The sequence below is a fragment of the Scyliorhinus torazame genome, chromosome 8 (genome assembly GCF_047496885.1).
Source record: "Scyliorhinus torazame isolate Kashiwa2021f chromosome 8, sScyTor2.1, whole genome shotgun sequence".
NCBI classification, from domain to species: Eukaryota; Metazoa; Chordata; class Chondrichthyes; order Carcharhiniformes; family Scyliorhinidae; genus Scyliorhinus; species Scyliorhinus torazame.
The window spans coordinates 111,962,184-111,983,248 of record NC_092714.1 but is presented as its reverse complement, the minus strand read 5'-3'; the positions used below and the strand labels follow the sequence as shown (position 1 = coordinate 111,983,248).

Below are 21,065 nucleotides of genomic sequence, written 5' to 3'. Positions count from 1 at the left end.
GGAGTAGAATGGAGTCGGGGTATTAAAGGATTTGTTTCTCGGGGGCCGGTTTACGGGATTGAAGGAGCTGGGAGCGAAATATGGGTTTGGGCGGGGGGGGGGGGGAAATGATTCCTGCCAGCCTCACACTGTGCCTGCGGGGGAGGTGAATGTCTGAAGCAGGGAGACTCTGGTTTTGAACGGGCCGAGCACATGTAAGTGAGTTTAAAGCCTCAATTGAACATCGCCCTCCATTCGGCGCCCAGCGCAAACCCCGTTTAGGGGCTCTACTGCTATTCTCCGGGATGATTTTGTTCATTGCCCAATTACCTTAAATCTGTGTCCTCTAGTTGCAAACCCCTCTGCACTGAAAGTTTTCCTCTCACTTACCAAATCATAATCCTTCATGATTTTGAACACGTCTATTAAATCTCCCCTTAATGTTCTTTGCTCTAAGAGGAATAACCCCGGTTTCTCCACGCAACTGATGACATTGTTCATGGGATGTGAACATTGTTGGGAAGGCCTGCATTTATTGCCCATCCCTCACGGCCATCGAGGAGGAGGCAGCAAGACTGCACCTACTCCCTGCAAGAGCAACTCGGGTAGATTCACTTTCCTGCTCTTTCCCCTTAACCACACAAAACTCTCTCTCTTCAGGTGCATATCCAATTCTTTTCTGAAAACCATGATTGAAACTGCCTCCAGCACACTCTCAAGCATTGTTTCCCAGATCCTACTGGTGTGTTAAAATGATTTTCCTTGGGACTTCCGGTGGCGACATGTAGAGTCTTTGTTCTTTGGGTTTTTATGCCTGGTCTTTGGGGTACTTTTTGGAAGAGCTGGTGTGGGCAGTCATGATGAGTTGGTGGAATGTTGGCGGAGTCCCAGAAGAAAAATCTTGGAAAGAAGGGCGCAAGTCCACCGGTGAGAGTTGCTTTGAGTCCAGCAGGAGGAAAGATGGCAGGGGCTGGTTCGTCAGGTGGGGCTGCTCCCATCACGGTTGAAATTCTGACTGAGGTGGTGTCGGGGTAGTTTGAAAGGCAGAGGTGCTTTGGAGGGAGATAACTGCCTCGCTTGAAGAGCTTGAAGGAAGCGCTTGCCCTGATAAAGGCTGCATTGACAAAAACAATGTTCAAGGTGCGGAAGCAAGGGGAGAAGATGAATGGGGTAGAGGAGCACTGTCGCAACATATTGACCAGTTCACCTCGATGGGTGAGGAACTGCGGAGGTCAACAAAGGGCTCAAAGCCAACAGGAGAATCTGGAGAACAGGTCGAGGAGACAAAATTTGAAGATCGTGGGTTCTCCCGAGGGGGTGGAGGGCCCAAGTCCGACCGAGTATTTTGCGAAGATGTTCCCCGAGTTGATGGGGGAAAGAGGAAGAACTTTCCCTCTGTGAGCTGGGCAGGGCACATTAGTCTCTCCTGCTGAAGCCCAAAACAAATGAGCCACATGAAGGAGAAGGTTTTGAGCTGGGCAAAGCAGAGGAGGGATGTGAAGTGGGAAGTCATTGGCATATGCATATACCGAGGTCTGACGTCAGAGTTGGCAAGAAAGTGGGCGGCCTTTGGATGGGTGAACTCTGTGTTGTACAGCAGCAGGGTGAGGTTCGGAGTGGTATACCCTGTGAAGCTCAATTACTCCCAATTCAAAGGACTTTTATTTTGATACGACGGAGGTGTTTGTTAAGGCTGAAGGACTGGGACTGAGATGAGAGTTAGGATCTGATTTTGTTGGTGTGGACTGGGAATGTTTTCTTTTTGAGCTTTTTCCTTGGGTTGTTTTTGTCTCTTAATGAGGGGAGGGGTTATATGTGTTCTTGTTTCTTCTTATGGATGTGCTTTTTTCTTTGTTTAGGGAATCTGTTTTTTGGGGGCATGAGAGTCCGGGCTATTGAGCATGGGTGGGGGCTCTGACAGGGCTCACCACGCTAGTGAACGAAGGGATGGCTCGTGAACGGGAGTGCGGTGAGGGGACGGGCCACGATCGTTAGAGCCTAGTCACGCAGGTTTCGATGGACCTCGGAGGTGTGAATGGGAGGGGGGCCGATACTGGGTGAGATATTGACAAGAGGAAGTGGATGGGGAGATCGACAGTGACAGAAGGATGGCACGGGTCCAGCCGGATAGGCGGGACAATGGTGATGGTGGATAGGAGGGCTGGGGGGGGCGGGGGGGGGGGGGGGGGGGGGGGGTGAGAGACCCCAGTCAAAACGGTGACATGCAATGTGAGAAGGTTAGGGGGACTGGTGAAGAGAGCGGGAGTTTTTGTGCATTTGAGGAGTTTAAAAGCCGATGTGGTGATGTTGCAAGAGACCCATCTCAGGGTGAAGGACCAGATGAGGCTTAGGAAGAGTTTGGTGAACCAGGTGTTTCATTCGGGGTTCAATAGTAATATTCAGGGGGTGGCGATTCTGGTGGGCAAGCGGGTGAGATTTCAGATGGAGAAGGTGTTGGCGGATCGGGGGACTGGTATGTGATCGTAACGGGTGTGCTGGAAGGGAGATTGGTGACGTTGGTAAATGTATATATGCCCCCAATTAAGATGGTATGAGGTTCACGAAGAGGAAGTGATTGCCAATCTGAATCTGGCTCCCCATGTCTTGATTTGGGGGAGGGGGGTTTGAACACAGTGCTGGAGCCGAGGGTGGGAGGCTCCGCCGCGCTCGCTGAACACGTTATGGGCGTGTGGGGAGGGTTGCAAATGCATTGGCTGGGCTCATGAGTGAGGTGGGAGGGATTGACCTGTGGAGATGTTTACACTCGCGAGATCGGGAGTATTCGTTTTTTTCCCCCGGTGCACAAGGACGGGGGGAGTTGATGATGACATTGGAGCAGATTAACAAGGTGTTTGAGGAGTTTTACAGGGACTTGTGTAAGTCAGAGCCACTAGAGGATGAGCGGGAGATGAGGGAGTGTTTGGGGTGGGTTAGAGTGCCAGAGGTTGGGTGAAGTGGAGAAGGTGGGTTGGAGAAGCTAGTGGGGGTAGAGGAAGTGAAGGCAGCAATCGGGAAGCTGCGGGCGGGAAGGCAGCGGGACCTAATGGGTACCCGGTGGTATTTTACAAGATATTGAAGGATAAGTTGGCGCCGTGGCTGGTGGAAGTGTTTGTGGGCGCGATGGTCAAGGGGGATTGCCAAATATGATAGGGCAGGCCTCCATCACGTTGCTGCTTGAGAAGGATAAGGACCCGGAGAAGGTGGGTCATATAGGCCCATATCTCTGCTGAATGTGGATGCCAAGATAAAGGTGCTAGTGTTAAGGTTGGAGGGGTGTCTTCTGAGGGCGATTGGGGAGGATCAGACAAGGTTCATTAAGGGCAGACAGTTGTCATCGAATGTGAGACGGTTGCTGAATGTGGTGCTTTCTCCGGCAGAGGGAAGGGAGGTGGAGGTGGTAGTGGCATTAGATGCGGATGAGGCGTTTGATCGGGTGGAGTGGAGTTATTTGCTGGAAAAATTTGTGATTGGGCCGAAGTTTGTGGCATGGATGCAATTGCTGTATAAGGAATCGATGACGAACATGCGCAGAAATGATATGAATTGAGGGTATTTTTCATTGCACCAGGGAACGAGGCAGGGTGCTCCATGTCCCCCTTCTGTTTGCATTGGCTATAGAGCCATTGCATTCAGAATTGTGGAAGGGGATACTGAGGGAGGTGGAGCATAAGATGACCTTGTATGCAGATGATTTGTAGTTATATATTTTGGAGCCGAGCTCTGCAGTGGGGGACATATTGGGCTTGCTTCAAAGATTTGGGAATTTCTCGGAGTATAAGGTAAATTTGGGGAGAACTGAGTACGTTGTGGTTTCCTCTCCAGGAGTGAAAGCTGGAGTGGGGGGTGGGGCTGCCATTCTGTCTGGCAGCGTCTCACTTTAGGTTTCTGGGAGTGTTGGCGGCCTGGGATTGGGAAGGTCTTCGGAAGTTCAATTTCTCTAACTTGGTGGAGAGGTTAAAGACAGACTTGTTGAGGTGGAATAATCTTCCTGTGTCGTTGGTGGGCCAGGTACAGGCAGTAAAGATGAATATTGTACTCTGATTCTTGTTTCTGTTTCAGTGCCTACGGTCTTTCTGCCGAAGGCATTTTTCAAGGGGGTGGATAGGCTGATGGGGGGGGGGGGGGGGGGGGAGGATTTGGGTCTCCCGAATCTCATTATTGGCCCGTGAATGCAGAGAAGGGTCAGGGATGGAATAGGGAGGTGGGTTTGTGGGTAAAGATGGAGGTGGGCTCGTGTAGAGGGTGAGGGTAGCAGCCACTGGCCCCAGGGAAGTATTCGGTGAGTCCAGTGGTGGAGGCCACGCTGACGATTTGGAGGCAGTTTCGGCAGCGTTTTAGGTTGAGAGCGGGGTCGGGGGATGCTGATCAGGGGAAATCACGGGGCTGAGCTGGGGAGGATGGATGCGAGGTTCCGAGGATGAGAGGAGAAGGGGATTAGGGAGATGAAATATTTGTTTCTGGGATGGGTGTTTGCGAGTTTGGAGGAGTTGAATGAGACGTTTGGGTTTGCGTTGGGGGGGGGGGGTAAAGAGTTTTCGGTATATGCAGCTGCGGGACTTTGCATGGAAGGTCTTACTGACCTTTCCGATAGCGCCCGCCTCCTCATTGCTGGAGGGGGGGCTATCAACAAGGAGGCTGTCTCGACGATTTATGGGAGGATTTGGGAGGAGGATAAGGTGTCTATGGATGGGGTTAAGGCTAAATGGGAGTATGAGCTGGGGTTGGTGCTGGAGGAGGGATTGTGGTGTGCGGTGCAGTGGAGGGAGGGTGAATGCCTCGACTTTGTGTGCGAGGCTGGAGCTGATGCAGCTGAAGGGGGTGTACAGGACACACCTCACAAAGACGTGACTGAGCCAGCTGTTTGAGGGGGTAGAGGACTTCTGTGAACGATGTGCGAGGGGCCCTGCGAACCATGTGCATATGTTTTGGTCCTGTGCAAAGGTCTTCAGCACCACTTCGGGGGTTCTGCATGTTGATATGGAGCATGGTCCCCTGGAAGTCATATTCGGGGTGTCGGACCAGCCGGACCTACAGACAGGAACAGGGGAAGTTGTCTTAGCCTTCGCCTCGCTGGTTGCTTATAGGCGGGTCTTGTTGGGGTGGAGGTCAGCTTCTCCACCGTGTGCCATGGCGTGGTGGGGGGGACCTGCTGGGGCTTTTAGCCCTGGAGAAGATGCTCTGGGTGGGGGTTGGGGCGGAGAGAAAGAGTGATGGGTTCTACAAAACTTGGGGTTTGTTCATGTTGCATTTTGGAGAGTTGGTTACCGTTGACTGGTGAGGGAGGGGTGTAATTTGTTGGGTGTTTGAATTTTGCAATTTACAGTAGTAACAATGTTGACCATTTGGAATAAAAATACTTTCAAAATATATATATTTTCCATATTGGTTCTTTTGCCATTCACCTCAAATTGGTGTTCTCTAGTTCTTGCCCTTTCCAGCAATGGGAACAGTTTCTTTCTATCCACTCTGTCCAGATCCCTCATTATTTTGAATACCTCTATCAAATCTCCTCTCAGCGTTCTCTCACCTAAGGACAATCTCAACTTCTTCAATCTATTGTTAGGCACAATGTATAGCTGTAAGTTTAGTACATATTTGAATGTTGTGTGTTAGACAGGTAAAACCTGGTTTTAGTTTCATTTCGAGGTTTTTGAGAGCTGAGTGTCAGGATGTCGAGAGCCCTGTTTATATACATGCATTTTTAATGAGATTTTATCACTCTTGAAGTGAAGAGGTGGGTTACCAAGGGATGAGTAGTTTAGTGAAGTAGAAAAAACTGTTGTCACCTAGCGGCAGGGGGTCCAGAGACACAGACAGGGAAACCCAGTTAGTGCGTGCATACCAGAAAGGGAAAGCAGAATGCCTCAGCTCTCTCGTAAGAAATCCAATGAACCTGCTGGGGAACTGAGTTTAGGAAACTCATATGTTTGCTGTTTGCTCTGATGTAATAGTGAGTTTAGATTGTGGGTTTTGGGTGTCTCAAGGAGAGATACCATCTAAAGAAAAGTGAGAGCTCAGACCTCCGCTGGAAGAAAACTGTTTAAAACTGAACTAACTCGAGCAAGAAACCTTGGTGTTGAGATTCACTGAAATTTTGTGTCTATCAGGATTACTAGGATGAAAGGAATAGTGTGCAGTTGAATTATTTTCTGGTATCTGTATTGAAATCCTTCCAACCTTTTTGTCTACTGTAACAAATAGTTCATTTTTCTGGTTTAATAACATTTTATTTAATAAACATTTTATTCTTTATTTTTAAAGTATATTGGCAGACACTTGTGAATGTGTTCAGTAACTGACCTCCAAAGTCAGAATAGATCCAGCTTGGTTTCACTCTGGGATCTGACTTATCCAGTATTATCATAGAACATAACAGCGCAGTACAGGCCCTTCGGCCCTCGATGTTGCGCCGACCTGTGAAACCACTCTAAAGCCCATCTACACTATTCCCTTATCGTCCTTATGTCTATCCAATGACCATTTGAATACCCTTAGTGTTGGCGAGTCCACTACTGTTGCAGGCAGGGCATTCCACGCCCTTACTATCGGAGTAAAGAACCTACCTCTGACATCTGTCTTATATCTATCTCCCCTCAATTTAAAGGTATGTCCCCTCGTGCTAGACATCACCATCCGAGGAAAAAGGCTCTCACTGTCCACCCTATCCAGTCCTCTGATCCTCTTGTATGCCTCAATTAAGTCACCTCTTAACCTTCTTCTCTCTAACGAAAACAGCCTCAGGTCCCTCAGCCTTTCCTCATAAGATCTTCCCTCCATACCAGGCAACATTCTGGTAAATCTCCTCTGCACCCTTTCCACTGCTTCCACATCCTTTCTATAATGCGGTGACCAGAATTGCTCGCAATACTCCAAATGCGGCCGCACCAGAGTGTTGTATAGCTGCAACATGACCTCATGGCTCCTAAACTCAATCCCTCTACCAATAAAAGCTAACACACCGTACGCCTTCGTAACAACTCTCTCAACCTGGGTGGCAACTTTCAGGGATCTATGTACATGGACACCGAGATCTCTCTGCTCATCCACACTGCCAAGAATCTTACCATTAGCCCAGTACTCAGTCTTCCTGTTATTCCTTCCAAAATGAATCACCTCACACTTTTCTGCATTAAACTCCATTTGCCACCTCTCAGCCCAGCGCTGCAGCTCATCTATGTCCCTCTGTAACTTGTAACATCCTTCCGCACTGTCCACAACTCCACTGACTTTAGTGTCATCTGCAAATTTACTCACCCATCCTTCTACGCCCTCCTCCAGGTCATTTATAAAAATGACAAACAGCAGTGGCCCCAAAACAGATCCTTGTGGTACACGACTAGTAACTGGACTCCAGTCTGAACATTTCCCATCAACCACCACCCTTTGTCTTCTTCCAGCTAGCCAATTTCTGATCCAAACTGCTAAATCACCCTGAATCCCATGCCTCCGTATTTTTGCAATAGCCTACCATGGGGAACCTTATCAAGCGCTTTACTGAAATCCATATAAACCACATCAACTGCTTTACCCTCATCCACCTGTTTGGTCACCGTCTCAAAGAACTCAATAAGGTTTGTGAGGCACGACCTACCCTTCACAAAACCGTGTTGACTATCTCTAATCAAATTATTCCTTTCTAGATGATTATAAATCCTATCTCTAACAATCCTTTCCAAGATTTTCCCACAACAGAAGGCTCACTGGTCTATAGTTACCGGGGTTATCTCTACTCCCCTTCTTGAACAAGGGGACAACATTTGCTATCCTCCAGTCTTCTGGCACTATTCCTGTAGACAAAGATGACTTAAAGATCAAGGCCAAAGGCTCAGCAATCTCCTCCCTAGCTTCCCAGAGAATCCTAGGATAAATCCCATCCGGTCCAGGTGACTTATCTATTTTCACACTTTCCAGAATTGCTAACACCTCCTCCTTATGAACCTCAAGCCCTTCTAGTCTAGTAGCCTGAATCTCAGTATTCTCCTCCACAACATTGTCTTTTTCCTGTGTGAATACTGATGAAAAATATTCATTTAGCACCTCTCCTATCTCCTCGGACTCCAAGCACAACTTCCCACTACTGTCCTTGACTGGGATCATAACACTATCCATGAACTGAAGGCCCTTATCCATGGAGCCACTCTTGTAACCTTTTCTACACCCTCTCGAAGCCTTCACCTCTTCCAAAATTGCACACAATTACCTACTTGAAGCCAAGCCAGTCTTTTGTAGAAGTTGAAGTTCATAATTACTTCTTTGTTTCTGTTTTATGGCTCTATTCCTACAACCCAGGATCCTGTGTGCCTCACCATCTTCAAAGATTTGTGCACACAATGTCTCTGCTCCTGTACCCTCGTTAGAAATGTATCCTTTATTTTGTATTGCCTTTCCTTGCTCTTCCTACCAAAAATGTATCACTTCACACTTCTCTGCATTCAATTTCATCTGTCACATGTTTAACCATTCCAGAAGCCTGTCTGTGCCCTCCTTAAGTCTATCACTTTCCTCTTCACACATCACAATTCTTCCAAGTTTTGTTTCCTGCAAGTTTTGAAATGTGTCCTGCATACCCTTGTCATATTGTTGAGTTAGCCCCCACACCCAACGTAATAAAAATGTCTAACAGGGCTCACACTCCTGATCACTGTCGAGGAATAATTGTTACAAGCACACATGGTTAATATCTGGTGGGTACAAGATAATAATAATAATATAATCATAATCTTTATTAGTGTCACAAGCAGGCTTACATTAACACTGCAATGAAGGTACTGTGAAAGTCCCCTAGTCGCCACACTACAGTGCCTGTTTGGGTACAGAGGGAGAATTCAGAATGTCCAATTCACCTAACAAACACATCTTTCGGGATTATGCTACCATAGTCAAACAAAGATATGAAAGATATTCATTTAGGCAAGACATCCACGGGACCCTTACCCCCAAAAGGAGATTCTCTGTCCCCAGTCGTGTGTTTCTGGGTGGTGTGCCATTTGTTGACGGCGGGATTCTATACTCCCACCTCTTGCCAATGGGACTTTCCATTAAAGCCACCACACACCGCTGGGAAGTCTGCGGGCAGGTAACGCTGCCGACAGAAACAAAGAATCCCAACAGCCGGAGAATTCCTGCCAACATCTTTGGGGGAGACAGGGAGAATGCGGCACAAGAAAATAAAGCAGCTAAGCATAACTGACAACAGGGAAAAAACCTCTTTCACTGTACGGCTTAACAGAAGACTTAGTTTTGAGGGATAAATTAGGCTGACATGAATATTTTCTGCATGGAAAACGCTCCTTACACCTGAAACTAAGGGTGGGATTTTCCAGCTCCACCGGCCACATCACATTGGGGCTAGAAAATCCCAGCCTAAGTTTTTTTGAAGCACAAGGGGCGGGATTCTCCGACCCCCCGCCAGGTCGGAGAATCGCCAGGGGGCTGGCGCGAATCCCGCCCCCGCTGGTTGCCGAATTCTCCGGCACCGGATATTCGGCAGGGGCGGGAATTGTACCGCGCCGGTTGGCGGGCCCCACCCGGCGATTCTCCGGCCCGCGATGGGCCGAATCCCCGCCGCTGTCAACCCTCGTCAGCCGGCGTGGATTGAACCACCTTTGGGACGGCGGGACACGGTGGCGCGGACGGGCTCCGGGGTCGTGGGGGGGGGGGGGGGGGGGGGCGCAGGGCGATCTGGCCCCGGGGGGGTGCCCCCACGGTGGCCTGGCCGCGATCGGGGCCCACCGATCCGCGGGCGGGCCTCTGCCGTGGGGGCACTCTTTTCCTTCCGCCTTCGCCATGGTCTGCACCATGGCGGAGGCGGAAGAGACCCCCTCCACTGCGCATGCGCGGGGATGCCGTGAGCGGCCGCTGACGCTCCCGCGCATGCGCCGCCCGGCAAAGTCATTTCCGCGCCAGCTGGCGGGGCACCAAAGGCCTTTCCCGCCAGCTGGCGGGGCGGAAATCAGTTCGGCTCGGGCCTAGCCCCTCAAGGTGAGGGCTCGGCTGCTCAAGATGCGGAGACTTCCACACCTTTGGGGCGGCGTGATGCCGGACTGATTCGTGCCGTTTTTGGCGCCGGTCGGCGGACATCACGCCGATATCGGAGAATCCCGCCCAAGGTCCTTTTTGGACATTTTTCTTGACCGCAAGACTAAAAGAGAAAATGACTTACACGAGAGCCTGTGGAAAGTGTTTGTGGTGTGGAAAGGAAAATTACTTGCAAGGTTGACATGAAAAATATTTTAAAATGATTACTTCTTTGCTGATACTCCACACTGCCAACGTATACTCATTCTTACAGTACACAAAAATCAATGTATTTCAAATTTTATACCCCTGGACCCATTTTTGCCAACCAGCCGACATCGGGCCCCACATCGACCAAACTTTTCCCCACGTCGACCAAACCTCAGGACCCGAGCGGGCCGACCTCCCGGACCCGCGCCGGCCGACCTCCCGGACCCGTGCCGGCTGACCTCCGAGAGCAACGCCGGCTGAACTCCGGGACCCATGCCGGCCGACCTTCAGGACCCACGCCGGCCAAACTTCGAGACCCACGCCAGCTGACCTTCGGGATCCACACCGACCGACATTCAGGACCCACGCCACGTTTGTTTACTCAGTCTATCCTGAGTTAAGTTTTCTTGCCTCAGTCAAGGGAGGTAAACAAAATCATCTAGTTTTCCTATTCTTAATCATTATTCAGTAGCCCTTGCTGCATTGAATTTATGTCAGCATTGAGTGAGGACGTGATACTTTTGCTAAGTGACCTCCAGATGCAAAGTACCCGAATTTAAAACAGACAGTATTGGGAATACTCAGCAGATCAGCTAGCACCTGATGACCATCAGGTGATGAAAGGCCATCGACCTGAAACATTCAGCCATTTATTTTTTAATCATTGAACATGCTGCCTGGCTGGCTGAGTATTTCTATGTTTATATTATGAAACACATACTCCAAGGTAATATTTTGCCGTTTTAATTATTGCTCGCAGAAATGCAGCTCGTAGCTGAAATGAAATGTAAGAGAAAGTAAAGGACATATCCTTTTTCAGACAACCTGTGTCCCCTTTCTCAGTGACATGCTGTCTTCCATATTCCAAGCATTGAAACTGCTGAGGTTTGACTTTAACTGGATGAGTTGTGGGATTGAATACATGCGCGTTCAGACACGTGAAATCAGCATAAGTGGGTAGGCATTTAATTAAAATGCAGAGAGAAGAGACCAACAGGTTTTGTGGTCAGTGGTGTGGAGGGGTGAGAAACAAATATGTGCAGAGTCGCGAAATAGTCTGAATCCCATTTGTAGATCTTTCTAAACACGCCCAATACACAATTATATTAAGGAATTAAAACTGAATTTCGGATATAAATCTGCCTCCTTGATCATTTAATGAGCGTAGGTCACTCCCTCCCTCTATCAATAGGCAGATAAATTGATTAGCCACAATGTTTATGATCTTGCCAATCCTACACTTCAATGGAGAAGTTGCCTCACACGCTTTAACAATTTGGTAGGTTAATCAAGTGCCACGTTAAATATCCTTCACTGGTCACTGCGTGGCTTTATCACATTTCCAGGCAGAAATGCGGAGCACAAATTAGGGAAAGATTTTAGTATATGAAGTATAGTTCTGTTTTGACCTACAGTGGTGCACATATGGTCACTTCCCTCGAGTTGCATTCACTCTACCGTGATCTTCCTGATAAGTGTACATCCATCAGCTCAGAAGTCCCCAAAACCATACAAAGTGCACTGAACTTACTTATTTAAAATAATTAAAGGAGAAATATTGATAAACATGAACCTGGTGCAATTCCGAATTGCCAAGTGTGTCCTCATTGTAAGCCGTTGTTTGAGGAGAGGACTGAATTGACATTTTAGGCAGGATTTTCCGAGCTGGCTTCTGAATGCTGCCGTGGGGAAATTGCATTAGCGGCTGATGGGCACAGTGGGAAGAAATTCAATCCCGCCTCCTTGACCTTTCTGACACTCGACTGCCACCCATCCACGGGTCATGACCCGCACTTTGAAAAACTCTGCACTACATTGAAGGTGATTAGATAAGGAAGAATCCCGTAATCCTGCAATCAGCACACACGATATTCATATTACTAAATCTATTGTGTATTTTTTGATTAAAGTATTTTGTGTCCATTCAGTAAATTTCTGAAATAGGAGTGAAGGTTCTTACCTGCAATTTTTACGAACTGCGGTAACAGCTGTCCATATGCTCCTTCCACAAAGAAGTTGTTCCATTCATTTGGGAGGTTAGCAGGAAGAGTCTTTATTATTTCTGGTGTTATTGTCTCAAACATGTAGCAAAGGTCCGAAAGCATACCACAAATTTGGCACACAAAATGAAGCTGTAGAGGCTTGGAATCAAGTGATACAGTTTCACTCATAGTCTGAAATAAGAAGAACAATTAAAAAATGTACAGTGTGGTAAACTGTCATTCAAATCAACTTATAAATAAAACTATAAAATTTGGGAAGTTGAGATACATGTACAAATTTAGTACATTGCAAATGCCAAGGCAAAATAAAGCACCACTTAACAGAATGCAGAATTCTACTAATGGACTGTTTACTATGTAGAATGAATGGAGTGAAGAAGAATTCACATGGAGGTCCAGTCAGACCTACCCCAAGGCCCAACTCCAGGAGCACCCGACCAGACCACCAATGCTGGAACTGAATACAGGACCCAGCCCAACCTGACCCAGAAAGCTCCTGCCTGCGGCCCAAACCCAGAACAAAGACACCTGAAACAGCAGAGATCCTACGTGAGGACCCAAACACGCTGAAAGGTGCACCCATACTCGCGGACCCCCAGGACCCGACCGGATCACAAACATGCCGCCCCGGCAACTCCAAAATCGCAACCAGCACCCGGACCTTGCCAGAAGAAACCCGGAAATGAAACCAGCACCCGCAACCCAGCCAGATGCAAGCACCTACCTCCCACAAGGTCACATTTCTCCCACCGGATCCCGGGACCACCCAGAAGCAGCCGCCGACCAAGGAAGTGAGTGAAACGCGGCGGACTGTAGGTGAGACTAAAACAATGCGGTTTCAAGTTTCCTCTCCCCAGCATACTCCTGGCAAATGTCCAAGCGATCGAAAACAAGGTGGATGAACTTAACACTAAACTTACCTCTCAGAGGAAAGTAAGAGGCTGCTGTCTGCTCTGTTTCACGGAGACATGGCTCACCCCTGCCTCACCAGACGGTTCCATACAACCTGAAGGCTTCTCAATACACCGGATGGACTGCGTGGCGTCATCAGACAAGGCAAAGGGTGGAGGGGTTTGCCTCCCAATCAACTCCTCCTGGTGCTTGGATGTGGCAATCCTGGCGACCTACTGCTCACTAGACCTGGAATACCTGACTGTGAGGTGTCGCCCATACTACCTTCTACGGGAGTTCACTTCAGCCATTATCACAGCGGTCTACATCCCACCCCAGGCAGAAGTGAAAGTGGCGCTGGGTGAATTATACACAGCTATAAATAACAATGAAACAGTACAACCAGAGGCCTTGTTCATCGTGGCCGCGGACTTCAACCAGGCCAACTTCAAGAGTGTACTGCCAAAATTCTACCAACACATTGCCTGTCCCAGTCAAGCAACATATGGATTTTAAAATTCTCATCCTGGTTTTCAAATTCCTCACCCCACCCTACATCTGTAATCTCCTCTAACCCCACAACCCTCTGAGGTATGTGTTCCTCTAATTCTGGTCTCCTGTGCATTCCTGATTATAATTGTTCCACCATTGGTGGCAACACATCTAGTTGCCCAGGCCTCAAACTCTGGAAATTCCTCCTTACAGCTCTCCAGCACACTTGCTACTGGAGCTTTATACAGCAACCGGACCCGATGCACAAACCCAAACTGTCCCAACACCTCCCACAAATATTACAACTCCACCCAGTCGAAAGCCTTTTCCGCATTCATTGCCACCTCCACTTCCAGCCGCTGCCCCTCTGGGAGCATCATAATCATATTAAATAACATCCTCATATTTGCCTCCCCTTCGCACACCCCTTTTGGTCCTCGCTCATCCATCTTGGGACACAGTCCTCAATTCACGAAGCCAACACCTTCACCAACAATTTTCCATCCACATTTAACATCGATATTGCGCCACCCTTCCCGGCCCATTCTTCACTCTGCCAATCTCCCTTGCCTCCTCCTTTTTCCTAAGTTGGTGGACCAGCATCCTGCTCGCCTTCTCCCCGTACTCGTACACTGCCCCTCGACCCTCCGCAACTGCCCTAGCGGCTTCCCCGTGGACACCAACCCAAACTCCATCTGAAGCCTCTGCCACTCGCTCAACAACCATGCCTCCGGGGCCTCCGAATAACTCCTGTCCACCCTCTGGATCTCTTCCACCAACCTTGCCATCTCTGCCCGTTCCACCTTTTACCTGTGCGCCTGAATCAAATTAAACTCTCCCCTAACCACCGCGTTGAATGCCTCCCGCAGCGTGGCGGCCGTGACCTTCCCCGTATTATTGTGCTCCACATACCCCCGGATGTCAGCCCTCACCCGCTCGCACATCTCGTCTGCCAGCAACACCACATCCAACCTCCATTGCAGGCGCTGGGCCTCGTTCCCCCCGGTCCACTCGCAAATCCAGCCATTGCGGTGCGTGGTCTGAAACCACAATCGGCAAATACATCTTGTCCACCACAAAAAAGTCAATCTGGGAGTACACCCGGTGCACATAGGAAAAATACGAAAACTCCTTCGCCCTCCCAAACATCCACGGGTTCTCTCCCACACCCCTCCCATAAACCCTTTTGCCATCGCCGACACCTTCCCCAACTTCAGGCTCAATCAGTCCAAACTTAGCTCAATGACAGTATTAAAACCGCCCCCCTCTCCATGATCAACTGGTGCGAGTCCAGGTCAGGAATCTTCCCCAGCACCAGCCTCATACACTCCAGTTTGGGACACTCCAGTTTGGGGCATAAACATTGACCAAAACCACTGGCATCCCCTCCAGCTTCCCACTCACTATCACAAACCTTCCCCCCGCCCCCAACAAATCTGCCATTATGTTCCCCACCTCGAACGCCACCCACTTGTTTACTTACACCGCCACCCCTCTCATCTTCATGTCCAGTCCCGAATGGAACACCTGCCCTCCCCTTTCCTCAGTCTTGTCTGATCCTCTATCTCTAAATGCATCTCTGGTAAAAAAGCCACTGCCGCCTGCAAACTCCACAAGTGCACAAACATTCGTGACCGTTTGATCTGCCCATTTAGCCCTCTCACGTTCCATGTGACCAGTTTGGTTGGGGGCTCCCCGGCCCCCTCCCTGACGAGCAACCATATCCCTTTTTGGGCCTGCCTGGCCCCTGTCATGCGCCCTTCCAGGCCCACCCTTGGATGCCCACCGTCATCGCTCCCTTTCGAATTGCGCCATCAGGACCACACGTTTGTCAGCATCCCCATCCCCCAAACCAAACAAACCATCCCCCTCCCCTGCAGCAGCCACCTGACCACGCCCCACTGTGCGCCTATTAACTAGCCCGCCCAGCTACCATGGCAGCCCCCGCCCAAGGCCTCCCAACCTCCTACCCCTCCCCCCACTCCCCCGTCCGCACTCCCTCAAGAAACAAAGAAATAGAAAACTCCCCAAAACCCCGCCACTATGCCTAACAAAACATCCTGACGGAGAAAACAGCTCTCCAACAACCACCAAAAGGAAACACCTCTGCCAAAGATCAATGTCCTCCTTCTCGTAACAGCCTCCCCGAACAGGCGCCGGAATCTGGCGACTAGGAGCTTTTCACAGTGGCTTCATTGAAGCCTACTTGTGACAATAAGCGATTTTCGGTTAATTTTCATTTCATTTTTTCATTTCTCCTACCAGTGCATCGTCTCTCAAAAATCCGTTGCGTCCTCTGACCGACCAAAATGGTACTCCCGATTCTGGAAAGTCACCCAGAGGCGGGCCAGATACAGCACTCCAAACTTCACCCCCTTCTGGAAGAGGGCAGCCTTGACCCGGTTAAACCCGGCCCTCCTCTTCGCCAGCTCTGCGCCCAGGTCTTGCTACACCTGCAGCTCGTTCCCCTCCCAGGTGCATTTCCTCATTTGCCTCGGCCACCGCAGAATCTTCTCCTTGTCCAAAAAGTGGTGCAACCGCACCACCGTTGTCCTCGACTGTTCACCCGCTGCGGCCTCCCCATCAGCTCCCTGTGCGCTCGGTCAACCTCCAGGGGCCGGTCAAAGGCCCCCTCCCCCATCATCTTTTCCAACTTCTTGACACATATGTGCCAGCGTCTGCGCCTTCAATGCCTTCGGACATTCTCACAATCCGCAAGTGTTTTGTCCTTGAGTGGTTCTCCAGATCCTCCACCTTCTCCGTCAGCCTCATTTGGGTCTCCCACATCACCCCCAACCTCAGCCGTCAACAAGGCGAGCTGCTTCCCGTGCTCTCCCACTGCCTCCTCCAGTTTCTGGATCACCCAGCCCTGGGACTCCAGCCTCTGCTTCACTTGGTCATTCCCTGCTTTGAGCGGCTCTACCACGTTGGCGAGGTCCTCCAGGGCTTCCCTTCTCTGCTGGCTGAACTTCTCATTTAAGACGTCCACCAGCTGCTCCATTGACCACTGGGTGGGTAGGACAGCCGCTTTGCCTTCCCTAGCTTGACCTTTGGAGCACGAAGATTCTCCTGCTCCACCAGCTCCCTTCTTTTCGACCCACTCCTGGTCCATGGATCCATCCACTAGCCACACCAGAGGAGTCACACTTTTCCCTAGCACTCCTACACCTCTTCCCATCCAAACTTCCACCTACGAACGGGGAAAGGACCAAAAATAAATCCAGCTTGAGTGAAACGTACCAAATGTGCAACTGCTCACTCTATGGCCACCACCGGAAGTCTGGGGGGTTTCATTACATTAAAGGCACTATATAAATATAAATTGTTGTTGTGAATTAAAATGTATGAGTGGAGAATCTGTACATAGCAGGCTAAAACACAAATATTTTTCCCTTTAAACTGATTTAATATGGTGGGGAAAAAATCATCATGTATAAACTTTGCGAGCAATGAAACCAGGAAGCTGAAGTTAGAATATTTAATTCAATGCAAAATCATGTAAACAAATTAAAGAAGCAAAATATAGGATTGCGGGAGATTTCGGGACAGAAACAAAAACTTGAACAAAATCTGAAAAATGTATTAAAATCTAAAGAAATGACTCGCCATACTTCTAAAAGTACATTTTCAGGGCTAGAGAATCTGTGAGGGAAGCAATTGTGCTCATCAGGGCATTAAACATACACTTACACTTGAATGGACACGCCCATGCCAGCTTATTTAGTAGGTATTTACTGGTTAGGGAGTGCAACTTCACACCTTTCATGAGTTTGAACGTCCATCTTTTGATGAGATCCCATTTTAGCAAAGCGTATGGAATATAGGACAACACAATCCTGGTTTCTATGTTCAATTGTGCATGTGCAATATCAGAAGTTGCTGTCCAACTTACTCTTCAATAGCGTTGATGGTTTCACCATTATTTTTACCTCAAGATCTGGGACAATTTTATCGAAGTCTTCCTGATGGTTACCAAAGAGGCTCATAATATCCAATTCCCGAACATATATTTTGTTATAGCCTTTTTAAATCAACTAATAAAAGTCACCATTTTCTTTTCTGAGTAGCAGTCAGTGTCCTTGTTCTAAACCTTACCTCCAACCATGTCAAAATGGAGCACATGATGAAGTCCCACTGTTCACTTGTTACTGAAGTTGGTAAATGTTTGATCAGTAATCTCAGGAAGCGTAGAATTTCCACGTTGATTGCAAGCAAATCAGGCTCCAGGAGCTTTGAAGTGCTGCAGAGAAATTGGAGATGTTAAAAAGTTTACAAAACACTTATTCACTAAACAACGTAAGCCACAGAGGCAAAGTTCCTTCACATAACATTTTAAAATGATTTGTTAATGTTTTCAATCCAAATATCAGGAACCTTCGACTTGCTTTGTTACTTGTCATCCTTGCTACAAAAGCCGATATTCAGATTTCTGTTTACACGTGGAATTTTCTCATTAAAAAATATTTCTATCATTTCTTGCAACATTACCTGGCCTAGAAAGTGAGTCAAAACCACCTGGAAATCTTTATCAATGCTGCTTGTTAACCAAGTGGGCGGCACGTTAGCACAGTGGTTTGCACTGATGCTTCACAGCTCCAGGGTCCCAGCTTCGATTCCCAGCTTGGGTCACTGTCTATGCGGAGTCTGCACGTTCTCCCCATGTCTGCGTGGGTTTCCTCCAGGTGCTCCAGTTTCCTCCCACAGTCCAAAGATTTTTATTATTAAAAAAAAATTTCGAGTACCCAATTCATTTTTTCTAATTAAGGGGCAATTTAACATGGCCAATCCACCTAACCTGCACATCTTTGGGTTGTGGGGGCGAAACCCACGCAAGCACGAGGAGAATGTGCAAACTCCACACGGACAGTGACCCTGGGTCGGGTTCGAATCTGGGACTCAGCGTCGTGAGGCAGCAGTGCTAACCCACTGCGCCACCGTGCTGCCCTTCCCACAGACCAAAGATGTGCACGTTCGGTGGTTTGGCCATGCTAAATTGGCCTTAGTGTCCAAAAGGGTTAGGTGGGGTACTGAGTTACGGGGATGGGGTGGAGGTGTGGGCTTAAGTAGCGTGCTCTTTCCAAGGGCTGGTGCAGACTTGATGGGCTGAATGGCCTCCGTCTCCACTGTAAATTCTATGATTCTAAAAGAGAGATTAAGGAAAGGATGATAACCAGTTGGGTTGAACAACCATCTGGTTCCCCATCCATTATGTAAAGGAGTGTTTTTTCTCTGCTTTATGCCTCCTTCAACATTACCTTAAAGGGTGGGGGGGGAAATAATTTTAAAATAGAACAGAATATTGGATAATTAAAAATGGAAGTTCAGAGAATGCTGAACCTTTGGAATTCTTTGCCTCAGAGGATGCGGAGGCTCAGTCATTTTTTAAAAATGTTCACAGGATGTGGACATTATTGCCTATCCCTGAGGGCATTTAAGAGTCAACCGGCATTGATGTGGGTCTGAAGTCACTTATGGACAAGACATGCTAAGGATGACTGATTTCCTGCCCTAAAGGACATTATGACAATCAACAATGGTTTCATGGTCATCATTAGACTCTTAATTTCAGATTTTTATTCAAATTTCACAATCAGCCATGGTCGGATTCTAATCCAGATCCCCAGAGTATTACCCTGGGTTCCCGAATTGCTAATCCAGTGACAGTACCTCCTAAGAACTAGTTTCTTCATGTCTTTGCTTTTTGTGGCAGCACTGGGCTAGGCCAGGCTGGGTGTTGTTGACATTATCCTATTGCTCTCGGGCAATGGCACCTCCTTTGAGGATGCCGTGGGGGATCCCGATGTGGGTGGTTCACATTCAGTGAGATGTTGAAGTGGGGTAGGTCTGAGCATAGGTGCCCAATCTTTATCCTTGGTTCCTCCTGAATGTTGCATGGGCCCACTAGGCGGGTGGTTGTTTTTTATTTTATCATTCCAATAGTTCTTACTCTTCTTCTACCTCACTTTGCTTCGGACTGGCAAGGTGTTTACTGTTTATTTTGGTGCCCTTGTGGGCTGGGCTGGAGGATGGGACTTGTTGGTTCGGATAAGCAGATATCGATTTTTGTTAGCTTTTTGGATGGCTGAATCGTTTCTATTTTTTTGATGGTCTCGGTAGTTAGGGAGGGGTCCTATAATTCCGGGAGAGGCAGGTCTTCCTCTGTCATTCTGTGTTTAAGTTACGGGCTGATGCAAGTCTAATTTGCTGCCTGTATTCTATTTGGGTACAGATGGGTCACTTGTCTGTGGGGGGGGGGGGAAGAGAACTTGTTGGAGATTTTGTCCGATTCATCTGGTCTTATTGCTCCTCACGCTGTAATGAATGTTGTTTTAGGCTGCACCTGTTGTACATTGACACCTGTCCTTTTGCTTGTTTTATGTGAATTTGCGTAAACAATTGAGAACGCCAATAAACAGACGTTTTAAGAAAGTATTGCTGTATTGTGAACTAAAGCAAAGCAATACTTCAACATCAAGCTACCTGTGCAATTAAGCTCTACAGTTTTCGAACCATATATACTCGACAGAGGTCGAATACCAGTGATTATTGATCAGGAGTAGCATGACACTGGGTAAAACTTAAACTGCCTCAAATTACATTTTTACCAGGAAAATACAATGCCACTGCACTAAGGTATCTGTGGGGCATAAGATGACTCAATTTCACCAGTTTAACACTGATGTTGAACTATACCTTATCTATTTTATGTTTACCTCTCACTTAAGGACAGTACGGTAGCACAAGTGGATAGCACTGTGGCTTCACAGCGCCAGGGTCCCAGGTTCGATTCCCCGCTGGGTCACTGTCTGTACGGAGTCTGCATGTTCTCCCCGTGTCTGCGTGGGTTTCCTCCGGGTGCTCCGGTTTCCTCCCACGGTCCAAAGACGTGCAAGTTAGGTGGATTGACCATGCTAAATTGCCCTTAGTGTCCAAAAAGGTTAGGAGGGGTTATTGGGTTATGGGGATAGGGTGGAAGTGAGGGCTTAAGTGGGTCGGTGCAGACTCGATGGGCCGTATGGCCTCCTTCTGCATTGTATGTTCTATGTACATGCCAAACTCCACTAAACATATGAACATCCTAGTTAGTTCAATCAAGTATCTGTAAAGTGTCTTCACTGATTTATTTTGTTACCATTCTGTGAGAAAACAAATCCATACACAATACATTGCTTTTTCTACCCATAACAGTTGTTCATAGCCCAAATATGGAAAGCTTTTTGAAATGCCGACTATGGGAACTTTTGTCTTCAGTTAGAATATTTATGCTTTACGCCAAAAGTAAAATGGAAAAAAAGTAACAGTTTATAAGATTAGCTTACCAGTCAAACAAAAATATTTCTTCTTCACAATTTCTCCATTCCATAATTGTATTTAATACATCAAAAAACAACTGGCCAAACACAAGATGATCGTTCACATCGATTCCTTTCGATAGGCAGCTATTTATGACGACAAGACTTCCAAATCCTCCTG

The 21,065-nt window shown here is 48.1% G+C and overlaps 1 protein-coding gene across 2 annotated transcripts in view; it reads right to left on the bottom strand.

The window, feature by feature from the left end:
- ltn1 (listerin E3 ubiquitin protein ligase 1) overlaps window positions 1–21,065 on the bottom strand; it is a 268,450-nt gene that overhangs the window by 78,644 nt on the left and 168,741 nt on the right. For both annotated transcript variants that reach the window (XM_072514034.1, XM_072514036.1), the window contains exons 20-22: window positions 20,912–21,062; window positions 17,688–17,832; window positions 12,167–12,380 (exon numbers count right to left, since the gene is read on the bottom strand). In XM_072514034.1, coding sequence (XP_072370135.1) covers window positions 12,167–12,380; window positions 17,688–17,832; window positions 20,912–21,062 — 510 coding nt within the window. The remainder of the gene's footprint in view (window positions 1–12,166; window positions 12,381–17,687; window positions 17,833–20,911; window positions 21,063–21,065) is intronic.